Genomic DNA, 23,528 nt, shown 5'->3' on the forward strand with positions numbered 1-23,528 from the left:
ACAGTTTACAAGTTGATTTCATGTCTGCACATCAGTGTACTGCATTATTTAGGAGGAGTTTGCAGGTCTGGGCTGAAATTATTAGGGTAAATTAAGAGTTGTTAGCATGTCTGGAGAGCGTTATTTAGAAGTAGTTTACAGGTCTGCAGACTGTGTATTGTGACCCCAAGCACATCAGGGAGAGTGTTTTGAGTCAGTGTGATAAATATACTCCATTCATAAATAAAATGTTCCAAAATAAATAGAGTACACTCCTTCCTTACTCTCCCCAGCAGCCCAGTACAGGCTGAGTCGTTTTCGGGCCATTTTCCCCCTCCAGACAACTATCTTGGATTATGTCATGGGAAGGATGACAGTACCATCTGGTGGTGGTACTGTGTACTAGGTCAGTTGATGTGTGGACCTCGTGCTGAACACACTGGATGGTGGTGCTGCCTCTAATAGTTTAAATAAGACTAGTCCATGATTTCCACAGTTGACAAGTAGCAAGCATGTTTGCAGAGTCTTTTAGATGGATTATTATTTTGACAATTTACGAGTTAAATGATGACTAACTGACAACCTCATCTGCCGACAGGTGTTGTTGATATACCTCGATGTGGACAGCTCAAAATGTGCGCCCCGACCGGGACTCGAACCCGGGATCTCCTGCTTACATGGCAGACGCTCTATCCATCTGAGCCACCGAGGACACAGCTGAATAGCGCGACTGCAGGGACTTATCCCTTGCACGCTTACCGTGAGACTCACATTCCCAACTGTCCACGATTCTACATATGTATTGTACCTTATAGACATTTGCCCACCCACTCATTACTCGCGCACGCTTTGGCGATTCCCGTAAGAGTTTGGGCAACCTGTGCGCATTCGCACAGACGAAGGTCAATGGCTGGCTAGCCTTTAACTATATATACGAAGACAGTAACTTGTTCTCGAAAGAACAGTTACTGTTGATGACCGTGCAGCTTTTCCCTGGAATAAATGATGACTAACTGACAACCTCAGCTGCCGACAGGTGTTGTTGATACACCTCGATGTGGACAGCTGAAAATGTGTGCCCCGACAGGGACTCGAACCCGTGTGTCCTCGGTGGCTCAGATGGATAGAGTGTCTGCCATATAAGCAGGAGATCCCGGGTTCGAGTCCCGGTCGGGGCACACATTTTCAGCTGTCCACATCGAGGTATATCAACAACACCTGTCGGCGGCTGAGGTTGTCAGTTAGTCATCATTTATTCCAGGGAAAAGCTGCACGGTCATCAACAGTAACTGTTATTTCGAGAACAAGTTACTGTCTTCGTATATATTGTTAAAGGCTAGCCAGCCATTGACCTTCGTCTGTGCGAATGCGCACAGGTTGCCCAAACTCTTACGGGAGTCGCCAAAGCGTGCGCGAGTAATGAGTGGGTGGGCAAATGTCTATAAGATACAATACATATGTAGAATTGTGGACAGTTGGGAATGTGAGTCTCACGGGAAGCGTGCAAGGGATAAGTCCCTGCAGTCGCGCTATTCAGCTGTGTCCTCGGTGGCTCAGATGGATAGTGTCTGCCCTGTAAGCAGGAGATCCCGGGTTCGAGTCCCGGTCGGGGCGCACATTTTGAGCTGTCCACATCGAGGTATATCAACAACACCTGTCGGCAGCTGAGGTTGTCAGTTAGTCATCATTTATTCCAGGGAAAAGCTGCACGGTCATCAACAGTAACTCTTCTTTCGAGAACAAGTTACTGTCTTCGAATATATAATTTACGAGTTGTTTGGCTCTCTGTATGTACATGTATCGCATTATTTACGAGTGGTTTGCATGTCTGCAGGCTGTGCAATCCATTATTTTGAATTTACAATTAGAAAGCACGTGTGTAGAGCATTATACATGAGCTATTTCAGAGCAGTTTGTAGGTCTGTATGCTGTGTGGCATGTCAGAGCGTGTGTTCTGGATCACTGTGATAAATATACTCCATCCCTAAATAAATTGTTCCAAAATAAGGACAGTACACTCCTTCCTCTCTCCAGCAGCCCAGTGCAGGCTGAGTCCTTTTCCCAACAATCCCTAGGAAGAGGTGGCGATCAGGTGACTTAGGTTAGTGGTGGTGAGCTTTGTTTTCTGCAATTTTCTTTGGTTGGTAGAGAAACCCCAAGTGACCTTTCTTTGCCACCAAAATTCAAACTTGGCGCCAGTTCCTAGGAAGAGGTGGTGGTTGGATGACTTAAGTTAGTGGAGGTAGTCCAAGTGACCTATTTTCCCACGATTTTTCTTAGGTTAGTAGAGATAACCGTGGTGTGATGCATTATCCTGTTGGAAGTTGAACTTTCCGCCATTTTAATGGGGGAGGGGAGGGTGGTTAGGTGAATGGACATAGCCCAATTGACCTATCTTCTCGCCAAAATTCAAACTTCCCGCCAAAAGGCGCAATCTTGAATGATGTCACTGCCGCCATCTTGGATAACGTCATGCACTGTTGCCAAGCCTACACACCGCCATGTTGTATGACGTCATCGCAGCCATATTGTATACATCTGGCAACAATGGAGATTGGGGCCGTACCCCCCTTGCCCAATACTGACAGTAGATAATCTAGGGCAAAGTCAATACTTCTCGACAATGAACTTAAGGAGTGGGTACAATCAGTTAGAAGTTGCTCCAAAAGATAAACATCAAACAGCGTATTCAGCCCCTTTGGGGATGCTATCAGTAATAAGGATGCCCTTTGGGTTGGAGAATGCACATACAGCAATATTACATCAACTGATGGAGAGAGTGCTGAAAAGATTGAAACAGCGTCAATGCCTCATATATCTTGATGGTATAATCATTTTCTCAAGGAATGCAAGAGCGTGAGGGAAGTGTTCAAAAGATTATGAGCAGTCCATTTGACACTCAGCACGGAAATATGTCACTTTGTGCTGGAAGAGGTTGGCTATCTGGGCCACATCATTAGTTAGGATAGTGCAAAGACCGATCTGAGGTTGATACAGGTGGTGCAAGACTTTTCAGTACTACAAACAACTAAGGAATTGCAATCTTTTCACGTTCTTGCAAATTATTATAGAAAATTCGTAGGGGGTTTGCACACATTGCCAGGCCGCTTGCGCAATTGCTAAAGAAGGGGATTAAGCCTCTACGCCCAAAAGGATGCCAGGAAGCATTTGTCGAGTTGGAGAGATTGTAAACGTTGAGTCTGGTGTTGGTGATTCCAGACCTTCAGAATGAGTTCATATTGTCACGTGATGCATCAAATCACACTCTGGACTGCGTTTTGAGCCTGGAGATCAACGGGTAAGAACATCCTATTACCTATCTGTCACGACAGTTGAACGTAGCAGAGAATAATTATTCTACAGCAGACAGGAAATGCTTAGCTTGACAGATAGAGTGATGTACTTCCAGTGTCATCTGTATGGCAGGAATTCAGGGTAGTGATGGACCATGCTGCTTTTAAGTGGTTACTTGGTTTGAAGAACCCATCGAGTAGATTGACGAGGTGGGCGTTGAAAATCAATGCATTTGAGTACGAAGTAATCCACAAACCAGGAAGGAAACACAGGGATGCAGATGGGCTTAGCAGTAAAATAGGTGTAGTAGAAGGACTAGGTCACGACCTTGGGGAATGACAAGCAGCGTAATGCGTCGACAAAGAGTATTAGACTGGCAAACAACAACAGTTTAGCGCGCAGGACGGATTGTTATGTAGAGGGACAAAATTGGGGCTATGAGTAGTGCTGCCAGCCAAGCTGAAACTAGAAATAGGACGTGAAAAGCATGATCAAGTTTTAGTGGGCCATAGGGGATGTCAGGCAACGAATCAGAGAGTGGCAGGAAAGTATAGGTGGATGGGAAGGAAAGATGGTGTCTATCAGTACGTCAGGAATAGTGTAGCTTGTGCAAAGCGAGCAGATTTGAGCCGAACGTAGTCACTGACACAAAGGCCCCCAGAAGGAACAGTACCATTCAGTTTCATAAGGGTGGATGTGTTAAGTCCTTTCAATCGAACACTAGGATGTAATCGTTTTGTGCTGACCGTAGTAGATCATTTTTCTCGTTACATCAAGATGGCGCCGATGCCGGACCAACAGGTGCTCACGGACCGGGAGACGAACTTCGTCAGCCCTGATGAAAGAGTTGTGTAAGTTAGTAAAAGCGAGAAAATGAGAAGCAGTCCACCTGCAAGATAATGGAAGAACAAAATGCATGCACTAAACAATTGGGAAGATGCTTAATTATTATGTGAACACACATCATTCAGATTGGGACGCTTATGTACTTCGCGATGAGTGTACAAAACTGCAAAGTACACAATAATACAGGGTTGTCGCAATTCGACGTGGTTTACAAGAAGAAGATGCCGTCACCGTTTGATACGATTAACCAAAAAGGAGAGGTATTGCTGGAGGTTGCTAGAACAGTAAGGGAATTGTGGAGAAAGGTACAACGAGCGAATACTAAGGCGTTCGAGAAGCAGGAAGGGGGAGTGGAACGAGTGGGTGTATTACCACAGTATAACGTGGGTCAATGCGTGATGCTGTCAAGCCCATATTCCCCTAAGGGAAAGATGGAAAAGTGTGTAATGTGTTATCAGGTCCGTATCAAGTAATTGAAACTACATCACAGGTAAACGTGAAGCTACAGCTGTCGACGAGAACAATTGTGCATTTTGAGGTCTACGATAATTCAGAGGTGCGCTGGAGACAATTTCACGAGAGGTGCTGGTGAAAGCGAGAGGAGAGGTGAAAAATAAGAAGAGGAAGGATGAGAGACAGAGGAGAGAGGTCCAGAAACGTCAGGTTTGTTATGTATTTAAAAAAAAAGTGGCCCATCGGGACCATCCGACCGTCGTGTCATCCTCAGAGGAGGATGGGGATAGGAGAAGCGTGGGGTCGGCACACCGCTCTCCCGGTCGTTATGATGGCATTCTTCACCGAAGCCGCTACTGTTCGGTCGAGTAGCTCCTCAATTGGCATCACGAGACTGAGTGCACCCCGAAAAATGGCAACAGCGCATGGCGGCCTGGATGGTCACCCATCCAAGTGCCGATCACTCCCGACAGCGCTTAACTTCGGTGATCTCACGGGAACCGGTGTATCCAATGCGGCAAGGCCGTTGCCTCTTTATGTATTAAGGCCAAGGAATTAATTGATATTTGATGTAACTTTTGCGATTACTGAATATTATTCTTTTGTGTATAATATAGGCTATTAATGCTGTTTTGGATAAATTTATAAGTGTAGGATAGGTTGTGTCTTAAGTGTATTGAGACGTGCTTTTCAGAGATAGCAGACTTCTGGGGAGGGGGAGGTGATATTAGTCCCCGTCCCCAGGTTGTCGTACGGGAGAAATGTTGAGGAAGGATGCTAGAGTTGGCGGTGCTGAAGCTCTTCGCCAGAGGCAGAGTGGGAGTGCTGCAAGATCATCATCTGGGCGGAGGGCTTGTGTCTTACAGACAACCCCGCCGTTGTGTTTTCCAGCCACAGGTGGTCATTGGGTTTAGTGTTTAATGTACAGGAATTGCGGAATGAAGTTAGGAGGTTGGAAGAAGTGTTTACTGGAATGCAGCAATTGGGGGTTTGTTGCAGGGGGCTGAGAGAAGTCTCGAAGGAAAACAGGAATTTGCTTGAGGCATACAGGCGATTAAAGGAGCAGACGCAGGAGGCGATCAGAGTGGTCCCACACGAATCCAGGAGAGTACAAAGGGGATGGATACATGCTGATTGCAGAATATGAAAAACCATCTTCGAGACAGCAGATGCATTAACCAGGTTAAACGAAACGGCAGAAACCGCAAGGGGGTTAGCAGTGACAAATAAAGTAACTTTCGTGTGGCGTTCTTCATAGATCATTAACTTTGTGGGTGGCGTACTAAACAAAACACGAATGCTCCGAAACCTCAGTAAGGAACTTGTCGCTTATTGCCAGGTCCACGACTAGCACTCTGAAATGGGGCTTGGAAGCAGTACAAGCTCTAATGCAGGTACTGAATGCAAAGCTAACGTTAATGAGTCTCTTGCAGTCCATCGGATATACTATCTGGGACGCCATGGTGTAGTTAGCGAATCTGCGGGGAGTCATCCACCAAGTGCTGCACGGGCAATTGAGTCCTGTCTCGCTGACATCTGAACTGTATTTCAGTATTTGAGAGGACTGAGGAAAGTGCAGCCGGCCGCTGTGGCCGAGCGGTTCTAGGCGCTTCAGTCCGGAACCGCGCTGCTGCTACGGTCGCAGGTTCGAATTCTGCCTCGAGCATGGATGTGTGTGATGTCCTTAGGTTTAAGTAATTCCAAGTCTAGGGGACAGACGACCTCAGATGTTGAATCCCATAGTGTTTAGAGCCACTTGAACTATTTGAGGAAAGTGCAACGAAAGCTGTCGACGGAATTACAGCTAGTGGTGGAGCAGAGCAGCCAGAACTTGCCATTCTACTACCATGGTGCAAAGGTGGATATAACAACAGACAGTGATTAATTGTATATATCAGTGAAGGTACCAGTAGTGCGCCAGCACGCGGTATTCAGGTGTTACACAGAACATATTAAGCAGGGAAGTTAGCGTAAGTTGGAAAAATTGTGCAAGTAAGAGAGCAAGGAGTGCTGCTATTAGAGAAGAAGATGGGGATCAACATGTGCTAATCTATCTACATCTACATCTATATCCATACTCCGCAAGCCACCTGACGGTGTGTGGCGGAGGGTACTTTGAGTACTTCTATCGGTTCTCCCTTCTATTCCAGTCTCGTATTGTTCGTGGAAAGAAGGATTGTCGGTATGCCTCTGTGTGGCCTCCAATCTCTCTTATTTTATCCTCATGGGCTCTTCGCGAGATGTACGTAGGAGGGAGCAATATACTGCTTGACTCTTCGGTGAAGGTATGTTCTCGAAACTTCAACAAAAACCCGTACCGATCTTCAACTCCGTAACGCTTTCGCGGTTACTAAATGATCCTATAACGAAGCGCGCTGCTCTCAGTTGGATCTTCTCTATCTCTTCTATCAACCCTATCTGGTACGGATCCCACACTGCTGAGCAGTATTCAAGCAGCAGGCGAACAATTGTATTGTAACCTACTTCCTTTGTTTTCGGATTGCATTTCCTTAGGATTCTTCCAATGAATCTCAGTCTGGCATCTGCTTTACCGACGATCAACTTTATATGATCATTCCATTTTAAATCACTCCTAATGCGTACTCCAAGATAATTTATGGCATTAACTGCTTCCAGTTGCTGACCTGCTGTATTGTAGCTAAATGATAAGGAAATTTTCTTTCTATGTATTTGCAGCACATTACACTTGTCTACATTGAGATTCAATTGCCATTCCCTGCACCATGCGTCAATTCGCTGCAGATCCTCCTGCATTTCAGTACAATTTTCCATTGTTACAACCTCTCGACATACCACAGCATCATCCGCAAAAAGCCTCAGTGAACTTCCTATGTCATCCACAAGGTCATTTATGTATACTGTGAATAGCAACGGTCCCACGACACTCCCCTGCGTCACACCTGAAATCACTCTTACTTCGGAAGACTTCTCTCCATTGAGAATGACTTGCTGCGTTCTGTTATCTAGGAACTCTTCAATCCAATCACACAATTGGTCTGATAGTCCATATGCTCTTACTTTGTTCATTAAACGACTGTGAGGAACTGTATCAAACGCCTTGCGGAAGTCAAGAAACACGGCATCTACCTGGGAACCCGTGTCTATGGCCCTCTCGAGCCTCGTGGACGAATAGCGCGAGCTGGGTTTCACACGACCGTCTTTTTCGAAACCCATGCTGATTCCTACAGGGTAGATTTCTAGTCTCCGTAGCATCATCCGCAAAAAGCCTCAGTGAACTTCCTATGTCATCCACAAGGTCATTTATGTATACTGTGAATAGCAACGGTCCCACGACACTCCCCTGCGTCACACCTGAAATCACTCTTACTTCGGAAGACTTCTCTCCATTGAGAATGACTTGCTGCGTTCTGTTATCTAGGAACTCTTCAATCCAATCACACAATTGGTCTGATAGTCCATACGCTCTTACTTTGTTCATTAAACGACTGTGAGGAACTGTATCAAACGCCTTGCGGAAGTCAAGAAACACGGCATCTACCTGGGAACCCGTGTCTATGGCCCTCTCGAGTCTCGTGGACGAATAGCGCGAGCTGGGTTTCACACGACCGTCTTTTTCGAAACCCATGCTGATTCCTACAGAGTAGATTTCTAGTCTCCGTAAAAGTCATTATACTCGAACATAATACGTGTTCCAATGACCGAGGGTGAGCTGCAGCAATGCCAAAGTTGGGTACTCACACTTGAAATTGTGGCAAGTAGGAATACATGCATCGTGCAACACCTTCAGGGGTAAAATAGAGGGATGTCCTTGTCAAAAACATGTGAGCGAACCGAACTGTATTTTCGGAAAGCCGGTTTGCTTTGGATATACTCGGTGCACAAGAACGTAGTGATAGTTGCTAGTTGCTACGAGTAGGGGAAGCTAATGGGGGTTAGACGTTTGGAATTACGAGGTAGTGGATTGTTGATCAACAGGACTATGTGTGATATTTTGGAACCTCCATTTAATTTGCCAGCTACTGCATTAAGGTGACGGAAGTCATAGGATAGCAATATTCACATATAAAGATGGCATTAGTATTGTGTGCACAAGGTATACAAGTTCAGTGCACTGGAAGGGCTCTCATTTGTACTCGGTTGATTCCTGTGAAAAGGTTTCAGCCGTGATTATGGCAACAGCACGGGAATTATCAGACTTTGTATGCGGAATGGTAGTTCGAGCCAGGCGCATGGCACATTCTAGTTCGGAAATCATTGGGGAAGTGAAAATTTCGAGGTCCACAGTGTCCAGAGAGTGCCCACAGTACCAAATTTTAGGCATGACCTCTCGCTATGGGCAACGCAGTGGCTGACGGCCTTCACTTAACTACTTATAGCAATGGCGTATGTGTAGAGTTGTCCATGCTAACAGACAAGCAACGCTGCGTGAAATAACCGCAAAAATCAATGTGGGACTTACGACGAAAGTATCCGGTTAGGACAGTGGGGCGAAATATGGCGTTAATGGGCTACGGCAGCAGACGACCGACTCGAGTGCCTTTGCTAACAGCACGACATCGCCTGCAGCATCTCTCCTGGGCTCCTGACCATAACGGTTTGGCCCTAGAAGACTGGGAAACCTTTGCCTAGTCAGATGATTCCCTATTTCAGTTGGTAAGAGGCGATGGTAGGGTTCGAGTGTTGCACAGATTCCACGAAGCCGTGGATCCAAGTTGTCAACAAGGCATTGTGCAAGTTGGTGGTGGTTCCGTGATAGTGTGAGCTGCGTTTACTTGGAATGAGCTGGGTCCTCTGGTCCAAAATAACTGATCATTGACTCGAAATGGTTATGTTCGGCTACTTGGAGACCATTTGCAGCCATTCATTTTATGGATGACAATTTTCCATGTCATAGGGTCACAATTGTTCGCAGTTGGTTTGAAGAACATTCTGGACATTCCGAGTAAATGTTTCAGCCACCCAGATCCCCCGATATGAATACCATTGAACATTTATGTGACATAATCGAGGGGTCAATTAGTGCACAAAATCCTGCACTACCAACACATTCGCGGTTATGGACGGCTATGGAGGTTGCGTGGCTCAATATTTCTGCAGAAGACTTCCAACAACTTGTTGAGAGTCCATTCTACATTGAGTTGCTGCACTAGGCCGGGCAAATGGAGGTCCGACACCATGTTAGAGGGTGTTCCATGACTCTTGTCACATCAGTGTATGACGAGAGTTATTCTACAGCCACAGCTGTACTAGTCAGATGAACTTTTAGAGATGTTGTCCAAATAAAACGTTACCTCCATTAACGAAACCTGGGAACGTAACTTGTAGGCGCTACAGTCTACAACCGCTCGACCGCTGCGGTCGCAGGTTCGAATCCTGCCTCGGGCATGGATGTGTGTGATGTACTTAGGTTGGTTAGGTTTAAGTAGTTCTAAGTTCTAGGGGACTGATGACCTCAGAAGTTAAGTCTCACAGTGCTCAGAGCCATTTGAACCGTTTGAACCTAACTTGGACCTTTCACTAAGCCAAATTGTAACAGCATACGGAACAGTACCAGGATGGTAGACAAATGGGCACTGGAGGCATATCAAAAAGTCTGAATTTTAAGGCAGGGATCAATCATACTCGGCGGAAGCCAGCAGTACTATCACGTCACCCGAGCAACGCCGGACAGTGAGAAGTTCAGGATCCCGGGATCCTGAACAGCTGCAGCCATGTGTTCGAGACTGGGCTGTGCCTGCCGTCTGCACTAAGTCCTTTTTGGGACTTGATGTCTCAGCCCTGCTGATTTGTCGTCTGTTCCTACCAACTCCGACGCGGGACTGAGTCCCTAGCCAGTCGACTCCTGCCTGAGTGCGGCGGTTCATACGCTGCGTACAGTGCTTCGTTTACCATTGTAGTGACAAGAGATGGACGAGGGACCACCGGGCTCAAACAATGCTGAGACAAATAGCGCAAATGCTGCCACTACAGTCGCGTGTGGAGCTGGGCATGACGACGTGTCACCACCATTCACTCATCCTTCAGCGTTTTCACCACGCTACAGCTATTAGTCATGTGAAACAAAAATACCAAGTGTTTTAAGACACAAGACAAATTTTAGACTGTACTTCACACCTAAGTAACTGATTAGCTTTTGACAACTCCTTGCAGTGAACTGTGCCAAACAATTTATTTTCTTTGTTGTTGTCTCATTTTTTGCTCCAGGAGTAATAATTTCTATTTTTCTCTTATTATTCATTTATTCGTTTACGCATGGTGTTCTGCAGATCCAGTCACGGAGAAGTCTTCAGGGACGTGGAAAAGTCGTCAGATTATACATTAATAGGAAGGGTCAGCGACTGCTCGCAATTTCTGTGAAATTATTAGTAACCAGTTAAGACAAGTGTGAACCCATTCACATTGATATATGACAGGAATTACTGCAGATTATTTGAAGTTTAAAAAATTAGCTCTTGCAATACTCATCTGCAGATTTTATCTTCTATAGTACATCATTCTAAATATTAGTGTTAACTTAACTGAGTCCAGAGAATACTATCGGCTATCGATAGGACATATTTGAAAGAAAAGGTAAATAAATGTCTGTGAAGTATGAGCAGTAATGTTAACCAGAATTTACATACCCAACTTCAAATATTTCTTTAAATTACAGGAGTGGCTGATAAAGTATGCTTTTATTTGGTTTTTCAATATCAGGGGATTTTTAAATATTCTCACTGATGTCTATTATCAACCTGTTGAATTTTCTACTACAGTATTTTCCGAGATAGCAATATTATTTACTTTTTAACTTCCACAAATATGGATGGCTACTGTAAATAAAAAAATTACAACAACCACTCTATGGTAAGTTTTGCATGCAGATTAGGTCAAATCTGTGGGTACTTCTGGTCCACATGAACCGACTTGTCTGCTCAGATCTGGTCTGGCCCTACGGATCTCAGAAACTTTGTGCACACTTGCAACCTCACATCCATATCTGTGTGTTACAATTTTCAGTGCAGATGGGATGTGCGTAAACATCTGAACGGCATTGTCTTTCTACGGAGCCTATAGGCCAAGGAGGTTAGAATCTATAGAGATGCCCTGACGTAGTAACCGCGAAGCCAGAGCTAAACCTGAACTATGTGTAACTACTTTGAGGGTAATGGTAACCATTCTTCCTTGTCTGTGAGATAGAGAAAGAGTTGTGATCTAATTACTCATGCTGATGATGTTGCCGGCCGGAGTGGCCAAGCGGTTCTAGGCGCAACAGTCTGGAACCGCGCGACCGCTACGGTCGCAGGTTCGAATCCTGCCTCGGGCATGGATGTGTGTGATGTCCTTAGGTTAGTTAGTTTAAGTAGTTTTAGGTTCTAGAGGACTGATGACCTCAGAAGTTAAGTCCTATAGTGCTCAGAGCCATTTGAGCAGATGATGTTGTTAATGCTTGAATATGTGCAGAACAAGTGTCTCATTGTACCAATATAGAGGGGTTGGACAGAAATATGGAAACCCCACGACAAATGCATGCTTGAACATAAATGCAGATGCTAGCCGAGCCTGCAGGTTACACTGTTGTAGTTGACCACGAACGGTGCCCGTACAAAGTCCTCAATACGTTGCAAGCTCCAGCCGTGGTCAGAAGAGTGTTCTGTATGCTCGTGAGTGCATTATGTCGGAGCTAAGTGAATTCGAATATGTACAAATTGTAGGTAAGCGTATGGTGGGAGCTTTTGTAAGCAAGACAGACGAAGTGTTTGGTGTTTCAAGAGGCACTGTATCCAAGATTTATACCATGTGGCCGGCCGCGGTGGTCTAGCGGTTCTAGGCGCTCAGTCCGGAGCCGCGCGGCTGCTACGGTCGCAGGTTCGAATCCTGCCTCGGGCATGGATGTGTGTGATGTCCTTAGGTTAGTTAGGTTTAAGTAGTTCTAAGTTCTAGGGGACTGATGACCACAGATGTTAAGTCCCATAGTGCTCAGAGCCATTTGAACCATTTTTTTATACCATGTGAAGCGAAAGCGGAAAATAGATCATCCGGTAAGTCACAATGCGGAGGAACGTGTGTAATGAGTGGTCGTGACAGATGGTCATTGCAAAGGACAACACTTGCAAAAGGCTTTGCAGAACTGAATGTCACACTGAAGAACCCATTCAGTACGAAAATAACACGAAGCGAGCTCCATGGAATTCCAAAACCATTCAGTGATGCAAATGCCCGTAACATGGAAACGTGGTGCCGAAGTCGCAAAACCTGGACTACGGTGCAATGGGAGAAAGTCATTTAGTCGGATGAGTTTTGTTTCACATTGTTTCCAACTTCTGACCAAGTTTACGTCTCAAGAATGAAACATAGCGGGGGTTGGGTGATGATTTGGGCAGCCATATCATGGTATTCCATAGGCCCAAACGTTATTCTGCAAGGTTACCTTAGTGCCAAGGATTATGTGACCATTTTGGCTGATCAGGTCCATCCTATAGTACAACGTTTATTCCCCAGTGGTGATGTTATGTTCCTACATGACAGGGCCCCTTTTCGCACAGCTCGCATAATCCAGGACTGTTCTTCTGAGCAAGAGGAGGGATTTCCGCGTCTCATCTGGCCACCACAGTCACCAGATCTCAATGTTATTCAGCCTTGTGGTTTAATCTGAAGGGAAGTTTGCATGATCGCTATTCACCTCCATCATCGTTACATAAACTTGCCACTATTTTGCAGGAAGAGTGGTATTAGATTCCCTTGAAAACCACGCAGGACCTACCTTTATCCATTCCGAGACGACTGGAAGCTGTTTTGAATTCCTACACCGTATTAGGCATGGTAATGTGTTGTGATTGTAGTGTTTCCATATTTTTTGACCAGCTCCCGTATCTGTCCACAGAACTCCATTGATTTAATGGGTTGTGAAGTTATGAGTACATATATACAAGCCAACATTTCTAAACTTGAGAGCTCAAATGAGAGCTTATTTTCAATTTGACAATCTCTTGGCATTAGTAATAAAACATATTATAACTGAATATATGTGCAATGGTTCAAATGGCTCCGAGCACTATGGGACTTAACATATGTGGTCATCAATCCCCTAGAACTTAGAACTACTTAAACCTAACCAACCTAAAGACATCACACACATCCATGCCCGAGGCAGGATTCGAACCTGCGACCGTAGCGGTCACGCGGTTCCAGACTGACGCGCCTGGAACCGCACGGCCACACCGGCCGGCATATATGTGCAGTAATGAGTGTAACAGTACGATAAAATCCAGGTAATGCGTACAGTGACCGGGGGGGGGGGGGAGGGGAGAAAGTGAGAGGAGGAAGAAAGGCTTCACCTGATATTAAGTGTATACGGTATTTTTTTTATGTTATTAGGAATGTTTAAATGCACAGAATTTCAACCAATAATTTTCATACATCGTTACCGTGTTTGAAAAACGTCACTTGAATGAAAAAATTGTGAAAAGTCGTATATCTTGGTAGTGAAATGATTGAAAGAACGTTGTGTCATTTGTACTGTGAACTACGACAGCTGCTAGTTCAGTTTCAATCAAAATCAGTTTCCAGCAATCTGTTGTTTTCCTGCGATGTTGTACGTACTTAACAAATGATATTCCACATCAGGTACCAGTCATAACTTGCATTGTATGTTAACCGGGGGCCTAGAAACGACGGAGAGGCTCCGTCCCCACAACAGCCGCAGTTATCCACAACCCCACGACGACTACCGCAGTCCACTTCAACCCTCCGCCGCCCCACACCGAACCCAGGGTTATTGTGCGGTTCGGCCCCTGGTGGACCCCCCAAGGAACGTCTCACACCAGACGAGTGTAACCCGTATGTTTGTGTGGTAGAGTAATGGTGGTGTACGCGTATGTGGAGAACTTGTTTGCGCAGCAATCGCCGACATAGTGTAGCTGAGGCGGAATAAGGGGAACCAGCCCACATTCGCCGTGGCAGATGGAAAACCGCCTAAAAACCATCCACAGACTGGCCGGCTCACCAGACCTCGACACAAGTCCGCCGGGTGGATTCGTCCCAGGGACCAGGCGCTCCTTCCCGCCCGGAAAGCCGTGCGTTAGACCGCACGGCTAACTGGGCGGGCTGTAGTCATTACTTAGCCAATTGTTCAATGAAAAGTAGGCTATTCCTCCACAAAAGTACGTTATATCTAAATAACACTCAGAAGTGACTGTCAATTCAGCGACTTTAAGCTGAGTGTACAAGTTCCACACAAGGCTTTAACGGAGAAGACAAGACCCTATCACGCCATAGCGGGAAAGTGTGCCACCAGTTTCCGAGGTGAAGCCATCATCTGCAGGGACGAAGATGAATACTGGCCTAGTGATATGAAGGGTATGAGAGACAACGGTAGGAAACCAAAGAGCAAAATAAATGGATGTTTACTACACAAATCCCAAAAAGAAAGGCTGTGAGCACTAAGGGACTTAACATCTGAGGTCATCAGTCCCCTAGAACTTAGAACTACTTAAACCTAACCAACCTAAGGACATCACACACACTCATGCGTGATGTAGGATTCGAACCTGCGGCCGTGGTAGTCGCGCGGTTCCGGCCTAAAGCGCCTAGAACCGCTCAGCCACCGCGGTCGGCTCACAAATCCCAGTGAGTAATCAAGACTGCCTTAAATGAATGTAGTTTCCTAGATTTCTGTGTTAGATCTACATCAAAAGGCGAGAAGTTACAGATATCCATTCAAGAATGTAGAGCTTGTTTCTCACAAGTTGGAGCGCAAATGAGTCAAGTTATCGATTCAAGACCGTTGCATGAAACTTACAAAGTAGCAGAAAGCCAGAGTATTATATCATTTACTAAGATTTTCACTTTCGGTTCTTGTTTAAAATTTCTTGGTATATTCTCTGAGTATGTACACTCCTGGAAATGGAAAAAAGAACACATTGACACTGGTGTGTCAGACCCACCATACTTGCTCCGGACACTGCGAGAGTGCTGTACAAGCAATGATCACACACACGGCACAGCGGACACACCAGGAACCGCGGTGTTGGCCGTCGAATGGCGCTAGCTGCGCAGCATTTGTGCACCGCCGCCGTCAGTGTCAGCCAGTTTGCCGTGGCATACGGAGCTCCATCGCAGTCTTTAACACTGGTAGCATGCCGCGACAGCATGGACGTGAACCGTATGTGCAGTTGACGGACTTTGAGTGAGGGCGTATAGTGGGCATGCGGGAGGCTGGGTGGACGTACCGCCGAATTGCTCAACATGTGGGGCGTGAGGTCTCCACAGTACATCGATGTTGTCGCCAGTGGTCGGCGGAAGGTGCACGTGCCCGTCGACCTGGGACCGGACCGCAGCGACGCACGGATGCACGCCAAGACCGTAGGATCCTACGCAGTGCCGTAGAGGACCGCACCGCCACTTCCCAGCAAATTAGGGACACTGTTGCTCCTGGGGTATCGGCGAGGACCATTCGCAACCGTCTCCATGAAGCTGGGCTACGGTCCCGCATACCGTTAGGCCGTCTTCCGCTCACGCCCCAACATCGTGCAGCCCGCCTCCAGTGGTGTCGCGACAGGCGTGAATGGAGGGACGAATGGAGACGTGTCGTCTTCAGCGATGAGAGTCGCTTCTGCCTTGGTGCCAATGATGGTCGTATGCGTGTTTGGCGCCGTGCAGGTGAGCGCCACAATCAGGACTGCATACGACCGAGGCACACAGGGCCAACACCCGGCATCATGGTGTGGGGAGCGATCTCCTACACTGGCCGTACACCACTGGTGATCGTCGAGGGGACACTGAATAGTGCACGGTACATCCAAACCGTCATCGAACCCATCGTTCTACCATTCCTAGACCGGCAAGGGAACTTGCTGTTCCAACAGGACAATGCACGTCCGCATGTATCCCGTGCCACCCAACGTGCTCTAGAAGGTGTAAGTCAACTACCCTGGCCAGCAAGATCTCCGGATCTGTCCCCCATTGAGCATGTTTGGGACTGGATGAAGCATCGTCTCACGCGGTCTGCACGTCCAGCACGAACGCTGGTCCAACTGAGGCGCCAGGTGGAAATGGCATGGCAAGCCGTTCCACAGGACTACATCCAGCATCTCTACGATCGTCTCCATGGGAGAAAAGCAGCCTGCATTGCTGCGAAAGGTGGATATACACTGTACTAGTGCCGACATTGTGCATGCTCTGTTGCCTGTGTCTATGTGCCTGTGGTTCTGTCAGTGTGATCATGTGATGTATCTGACCCCAGGAATGTGACAATAAGTTTCCCCTTCCTGGGACAATGAATTCACGGTGTTCTTATTTCAATTTCCAGGAGTGTATTTTTCGCTTTTTTTTAAATTTTTGTTTCAACTATCTTTGACCTGAATAATTGTGATCTCCGATATAACTTGAAGTAACCATGTCATTTACACACTTGTTTGTAGGAGGGATACAGAGTTATTTTTTATCTGCATCTGTTAAATCATTGTGTGTGCAACGTTTTAGCAGATATTTGACATTGTTTACTATGTGCAAAGACACGGTTGCTCTGCAAATAGCAGCTTCAATATAGAAACGCTACACTAGTGCCAGTGAGCTGCCTAGTTATTTTAGTAAGTCTATAGGTTTCCCAACATGGCGAACTGCCTAATCCTTCTGCTTCAGCCAGTGGTTATTCCCAGCATAAGCAAAACCATCTCCTTATATTCTAGCCCCTTCCTATAAGCACTATGAAATATCGCTAACACTTCTTCAACTTTTGTAGTCCTGCCTTCCTCAGTTGCGTGTAATATTACGGTATGTTGATAATTTTTACTTATGGACCGTCTGACAGCAACTGAATAAAACACAATTTTAGTGCCATACGCGTTTCGCCTTTATTTACTGTAAGGCATCATCAGTGGCCTGGAATATGTACATATGTTTGCTATTTAATTTACATTTTTGTCACTGTACCTATAGGTTATAAACAGTTCTGGTGGTTGGTATTTCCTATTAAGTTGTAATGTTTTGAACTGTACTTACAGTTTGCGTGGACAATTTCTTACATATTACGCTCCTGTTGCATTTTTGGTGTTGTTCTTCTTCTTACGAGTGCCAATTTGCGGTTTTTTTTCCCCCATTCCACAGCACTATGAACTGAACGCTTGTTTCAATGCAATGTTTTGGTTTCTGTTGCCGACTGTCAAATGTTTTTGCCAAAGATCGAATGTTATTGCCAAACTTTCGAGTGTAATTATTTAAGTATCTGTGATCTGATCGTGTATGAATTTGTGTGTGTGTGTGTGTGTTTAGGTCTACACCTTCTGGACACACACACACACACACACACACACACACACACACACACACCGCAAAAAATAAAAATAAATAAAAAAATAAAAATAAACAAATAATAATAAAAAATTGTATCACACCAACACACACACACACACACACACACACACACACACACACACACACACACACACTCACTCACGCACGCGCACATACACAAACGCACACACCAATGCATACACGATCAGATCACAGATAATTAAATAATTACACTCGAAAGTTTGGCAATAACATTCGATCTTTGGCAAAAACATTTGACAGTCGGCAACAGAAACCAAAACATTGCATTGAAACAAGCGTTCGGTTCATAGTGCTGTGGAATGGGGGGAAAAAACCGCAAATTGGCACTCGTAAGAAGAAGAACAACACCAAAAATGCAACAGGAGCGTAATATGTAAGAAATTGTCCACGCAACCTGTAAGTACAGTTCAAAGCATTACAACTTAATAGGAAATACCAACCACCAGAACTGTTTATAACCTATAGGTACAGAGACAAAAATGTAAATTAAATAGCAAACATATGTACATATTCCAGGCCACTGATGATGCCTTACAGAAAATAATGGCGAAACGCGTATGGCACTAAAATTGTGTTTTATTCAGTTGCTGTCAGACGGTCCATAAGTAAATATCGCTGACACAGTTTCCTTAGAGGGAAACAGAACTCCCTTAAAGTGGAACATGTAAGAGTAGAGGGATTGTGATGGCAGGCTGACCTGAGTCGTCCTCCTCTGGCAGGTGGTCGCCGGCAGAGGGCTCCGAGTGCGGCCGCATGCCGCCGCGGCCCGCCAGCGAGTGCGCCATGTCGAGCCTCGAGTCCAGCGACAGCTGCTTGCCCGACACCATCATGCCCCGGATGCGCCGCCGCACAGCTGCTTTGCAGAACAAACATTTACAATTTCTGGCTGCATTCCTCTACTAAAGGTACTTTTAATAATCGCAAAATCTTTGCAAGTGGAGATTGTCGACAGAAGCAGTTTTACCGGTTCACCACATATGACGGTAAAGGCAGCACCAGGTCAACAGCTAAACCACTTGGCCGCAATGCGATATAATTACGGTCTACAAAAGAGAGCAGCCTGCAAGGGTAAGTGCTACATAGACCGTATCTTCTCGAGTTTTATGACCGCCACATAGCCGCTCCCATGCTGATCTCCAGAAGTGGCATCAGTTTACTGACTCCCTCTATGGTGATATAGTCCCAGTCCCACTGCATATCTGTCCTGAAAACAATTCCACTCTTGATGTTATCCTCGCCTCTCCTAACATGTCTGGGCACATTACTGCCGCAGTTCTCGACCCAGTTAGAAGCGCCCATCTCCCTGTTCTACTCACCATCTTCTACAATATGCAGCCTACCGCGCACACACTCTTCCTGCCTCTCCCAAACACATCCAAGACCATTTCCGTACCAGCTGGGAAGCCTACAGGGAATCCATTGCTACCCTCCTCGGAATCCATCCATTATCTTTCCGACTCACCAGTGACATCCACCATGCTGCCACCTTCCTGCAACAGACTTTGTCAAACGCCATTGCTCACCACGTTCTAACGAAGCCCATCTACCCATACTGTCCCACATTCCCTCCCCGTGCTCTCCTATACCTCTGGGAGTACCATCGCCTTACTGATCGTTCCTGCAGACCCATGACTGTGACAGCATTACACGCCACCGACAACAGTGACGAGACACCTAAAATCTGGTGATTGCCAAGAAACTCCGTGTTTGGGGCCAAACATGCACAAATCTCAACGCTACACTGCCCATAAGCCCTTCCAGGTACTGGAAAGCATTTCACCATCTTATTCGCAACAACCCCGCTCCCTCCTATCTCCTCCATCGTGATAATCACCCCCTCCACCAAGAAGCCAAGCAAAACCAACCACTTTGCGTCCTCCCTCTCTGACACATTCACCATCCCAGATGACCGCCACTTCGATTACTCCTTATCCCAGACAGTCCATGAGCATACGAATACCTTCTTCTCGGCCCTCGCTCCTAGCTTCTAGTACCTCGACAACATACTACAGACAGAACTCAATACTCCAATAATAACACAAGATATTAAGCAGGTACTCACAACAAAAGCAACACTGCTCCCAGCCACGACTACTAACCTACAAACACCTGAAAGAATGCCCCCATTTTTCATAGAAATCCTAGTCATCCCTTATAATATAATCCTTCACATGGGTTTCTATCTTCAGCCATGAAAAACCTCTCCAATCCTCCTCTTCCTTAAACCTAAAAAATCTGCCACTGACGCCTCCTCCCATCAGCCTCACCTTTGTGTTTAGTAAGTTTTTTGAGTCCGTCTTATCCCGACCTTTCCATAAACACCTATAACAGCACCTACCCATTCCTGTCCATCAATGTGGATTCTGTCACAATCTCTCCAGTGACGACAAACTCCTGCAGCTTACTCCTCTTATCTCCCTTCCAAATCAATATCCACAAATAGATCATTTTTGTCTTCCATGATCTCAAAAAGTATATGACCATGTCTGGCATTCCAGCTCCCTCTTTAAGCTCCAGACCTCCGCACGTCACATAAAATAAGTCCGCCTCATCGCATCTTTTCTCTCGAGCCACCCATCTTATATCACCATCAACAACACCATCTCCCATATCCTCCATCCCGTGTGGTGTGCCCCAAGATTCTGTACTCTCACCTCTCCTGTATGCCCTCTACACTACCAAATATGCCATAGCCTTCTCCTCCTGGTCATCTCCTCCAGTACGCCGCTTACACTGCCTCCCTCTCCCTTTACCCTACCCTTCAAAAATCCCAATGCTCCCTACAGCTACATCTCAGTCAGTACACCTCCAGGTGCAATCAGTGGCTCCTCAAAATCAACCCTACCAAAGTCCAGGCATTAATTATAGGCTGAACCACCCATAACTTCCGTACCCACGACTTTTACCTTATCATTCACAACCGCCATATCTATTTAACTGAGACACTAAAATATCTCAGATTAACACTTGATCACAGACTAATATGGAAGCCCCATCTACTAACTATTCAAGAGAAAGCCCACAGTAGATTCAAATTACTGAAACTACTGACTGGCTGAATGTGGGGATTGCGCCCTTCCAAAATCCTCCACACCTATAAACCCCTGATCTAACCCATACTATGCTATGCAAATGTGACATAGACTTCCACTCACCCTCCTTTTATCACGCTCTACAGATCCTCAAGCGCCATGCTCTCCACCTAGCCTTTCGGATACACTTGCCCTTCCCCAACCACATCCTCTACCAACTTATAAAATTCTCCATCCTACCCTTCCATCTTGAACACCTCCGAATATCCTACGTTACCTGTAAATTCGACACTACCCACTGCCTAGTTTTTACCCTGTTCACTGATCCTGGTACCCTGCCACACTTCTACCACTGCATTCCCCCAGTGCTATACCTCCACACTTTCTGTATCCTCTCCCAATGAAGCTTTAATTGCCTTCCCTCACCCAACCATGAAATGTGCCCTGATATACACCAATCCTACCAGACCTAAAAGGACCCATCCCATTTCTCCCAGTCAGGGCCCCCTTTCTCCACCTCCACGCACATCCTAGGGCTCAGTCCAGAGCAGCATCCCTCTTCACTCAACCAAACCCCTCCTCCAAATATCTGTCCACTCAAAAGCCCTCTTACACACTACTTGAACTGCAACATTCCCATGATACCTCTCTCCCTGGCAGTCTATGCCCACTCATCACTCCACTTGTCTTAATCAGTCAACACACCGGCTTTTTACTGTTTTTTTAACATACCCAGCTGTCCGTTTCTCTTATATTTTGTGAAACATGCATTTGTCATCTCATCTGTGTCAATATTTTAATTAATCAACAAATCCACCTTTCATATTTTAAATGACGCAAGTGACAATCAATCTTTTTATTGTGTAAACATTCATTTTATCAACCACCGTGTCCAGTTTTATAATATGTTTTGAAACTTGTAGTCTCATATGGCTGAAGAGTGGCGACTTGTATCCGCTGGCAGCGCCCACCGCGCCCATATGGGTCGACGGGAAACGACAATAAACGAAAAACAAGAGGGTAAGCGAGTTGACTGCGATCCGCAAATGACAGAGCTAGAAGGAAGACTACGGACCTGTCAACACGCCGCTTAAAGATGCTGCCCGGAGTAAACAGCCGAGCCAGCCGCGCTGCCAAACTTCCTGCATCGACTCTCACGAACACTACGAGGCCGTCGCAATGCACACAGGCCAGTTCCAGCGTCCGATTCCGTCTTGCCTCGCGAGAAGTCTCTACCGTTAGAAATGTACCACCAATTACGTACTCTCCTTGCAAGCCAGACTGAGGTAGCTTACTCATTTTTCAGTTTCAAAAATTAATCTGGAGAAGTACCATTCCTAAGCTGGCCCTTGTCAAACGTAAATTTTTATTGTTAACGAACATAAGCTGATTTTATAAATTTAATTACAGCTCGGATACAGGAGCACACAACCTGAGCAGCTGTCTCGATGTACTGAATATCTGTCTTGGGCAGAAATGAGGACTCTGTGTCAGTCTTTCTGCCCTAGTTCAGGTTCAGCACTTGAAGGTGGTGAGCTGTGTGACAAACTTATTCCATGGCACGGGTGTGCACAGACGAAAGACTTTTGCATGCAGAACAAGAATGGTGTTAATCACAAATGATAAACTTTTTACAACAGAGGTATTTTATGTCAACAGTAATTTTATGTGCATGTCTGGAGCAATCCAGAATAAAACAGCGAGGAATCGTCGCCATCACACTATGATAATTGCCGCACCCAGGGCTCCCGCAACGTGTAACACGATTCTCGACTCCACATAATATTGTTCAGTTGTTGTAACGGTCCAACGGAGCCACGTTTGCTCCGCTGTAATCTGGGCAAGAGTTCAGTTGACTCTTGTGCTGCAGCTCTACCATGGAAACCAGCAAAATGGGTTTGCCAGGAGAGCTCTGTGATTTTGAACATGGACTACTCATTGAGTGTCACCTGAGTAACGAATCCATCAAGGACATTTTAACCTTTCTAAAGCTGACAAAGTCAACTGTAGATGATGTAATTGTGAAGTTGAAACGTTAAGAAACAACCATAGCAAAATCAAGACCAGGTAGACCTCATGTACTGACGGACTGGGTCCGTTGACCATTGTGTAGGGTGGTTGTAAGAAATCGCATGAAGTTAGCGGAAGGAATCAGTCGTGAGTTCCAAAGTGCAACCAGCAGTCCAGCTTGCAACATGACTGTGTGTAGGGCGTTAAAAAGGATGGAGTACAGTAGTCGAGCAGATCCCCATAAGTCGTACGTTTATGTTGTCAGTGCCAAGCGACATTTGAGGTGGTGCAAAGAGCGACGCCCATGGACAGTGGATCAGGGGAAACGAGTGATTTGAAGTGACGAATCTCGCTATACCGTATGGCAATCCAAGTAAAAGGTCTGGGTTTGGGTTTGGTGAATGCCTGCAGAACGTTACCAACCATCATACAGGGTGGTCGGAAACTCCTGTTACAAACGTCTAGGACTTGTAGAGGGTAGTGAATACAGAACATTTGGAATAGGAACCCATGTCCGGAATCGTATCGTTTCCGTTCTACGACAGTTTCAGTTCAGATGTGTACCTCGTCAACGTCTGCTTAGGGCAAGAGAAACGTCTCAGAGTTCCTTGTCCCGGT

At 45.9% G+C, this 23,528-nt stretch overlaps 1 protein-coding gene and 1 non-coding gene across 3 annotated transcripts in view; one reads left to right on the forward strand and one right to left on the reverse strand.

Annotated features, from left to right (window-relative positions):
* LOC126249747 (histidine decarboxylase) overlaps positions 1-23,528 on the reverse strand; it is a 413,856-nt gene that overhangs the window by 24,836 nt on the left and 365,492 nt on the right. For both annotated transcript variants that reach the window (XM_049951428.1, XM_049951427.1), the window contains exon 15: positions 18,566-18,721. In XM_049951428.1, the coding sequence (XP_049807385.1) occupies positions 18,566-18,721 (156 nt within the window). The remainder of the gene's footprint in view (positions 1-18,565; positions 18,722-23,528) is intronic.
* Trnai-uau (transfer RNA isoleucine (anticodon UAU)) lies at positions 1,084-1,157 on the forward strand. Its single transcript has one exon. It is a non-coding gene; the product is annotated as a tRNA-Ile (tRNA).

This window comes from Schistocerca nitens, chromosome 3 (genome assembly GCF_023898315.1).
Source record: "Schistocerca nitens isolate TAMUIC-IGC-003100 chromosome 3, iqSchNite1.1, whole genome shotgun sequence".
Taxonomy (NCBI): Eukaryota; Metazoa; Arthropoda; class Insecta; order Orthoptera; family Acrididae; genus Schistocerca; species Schistocerca nitens.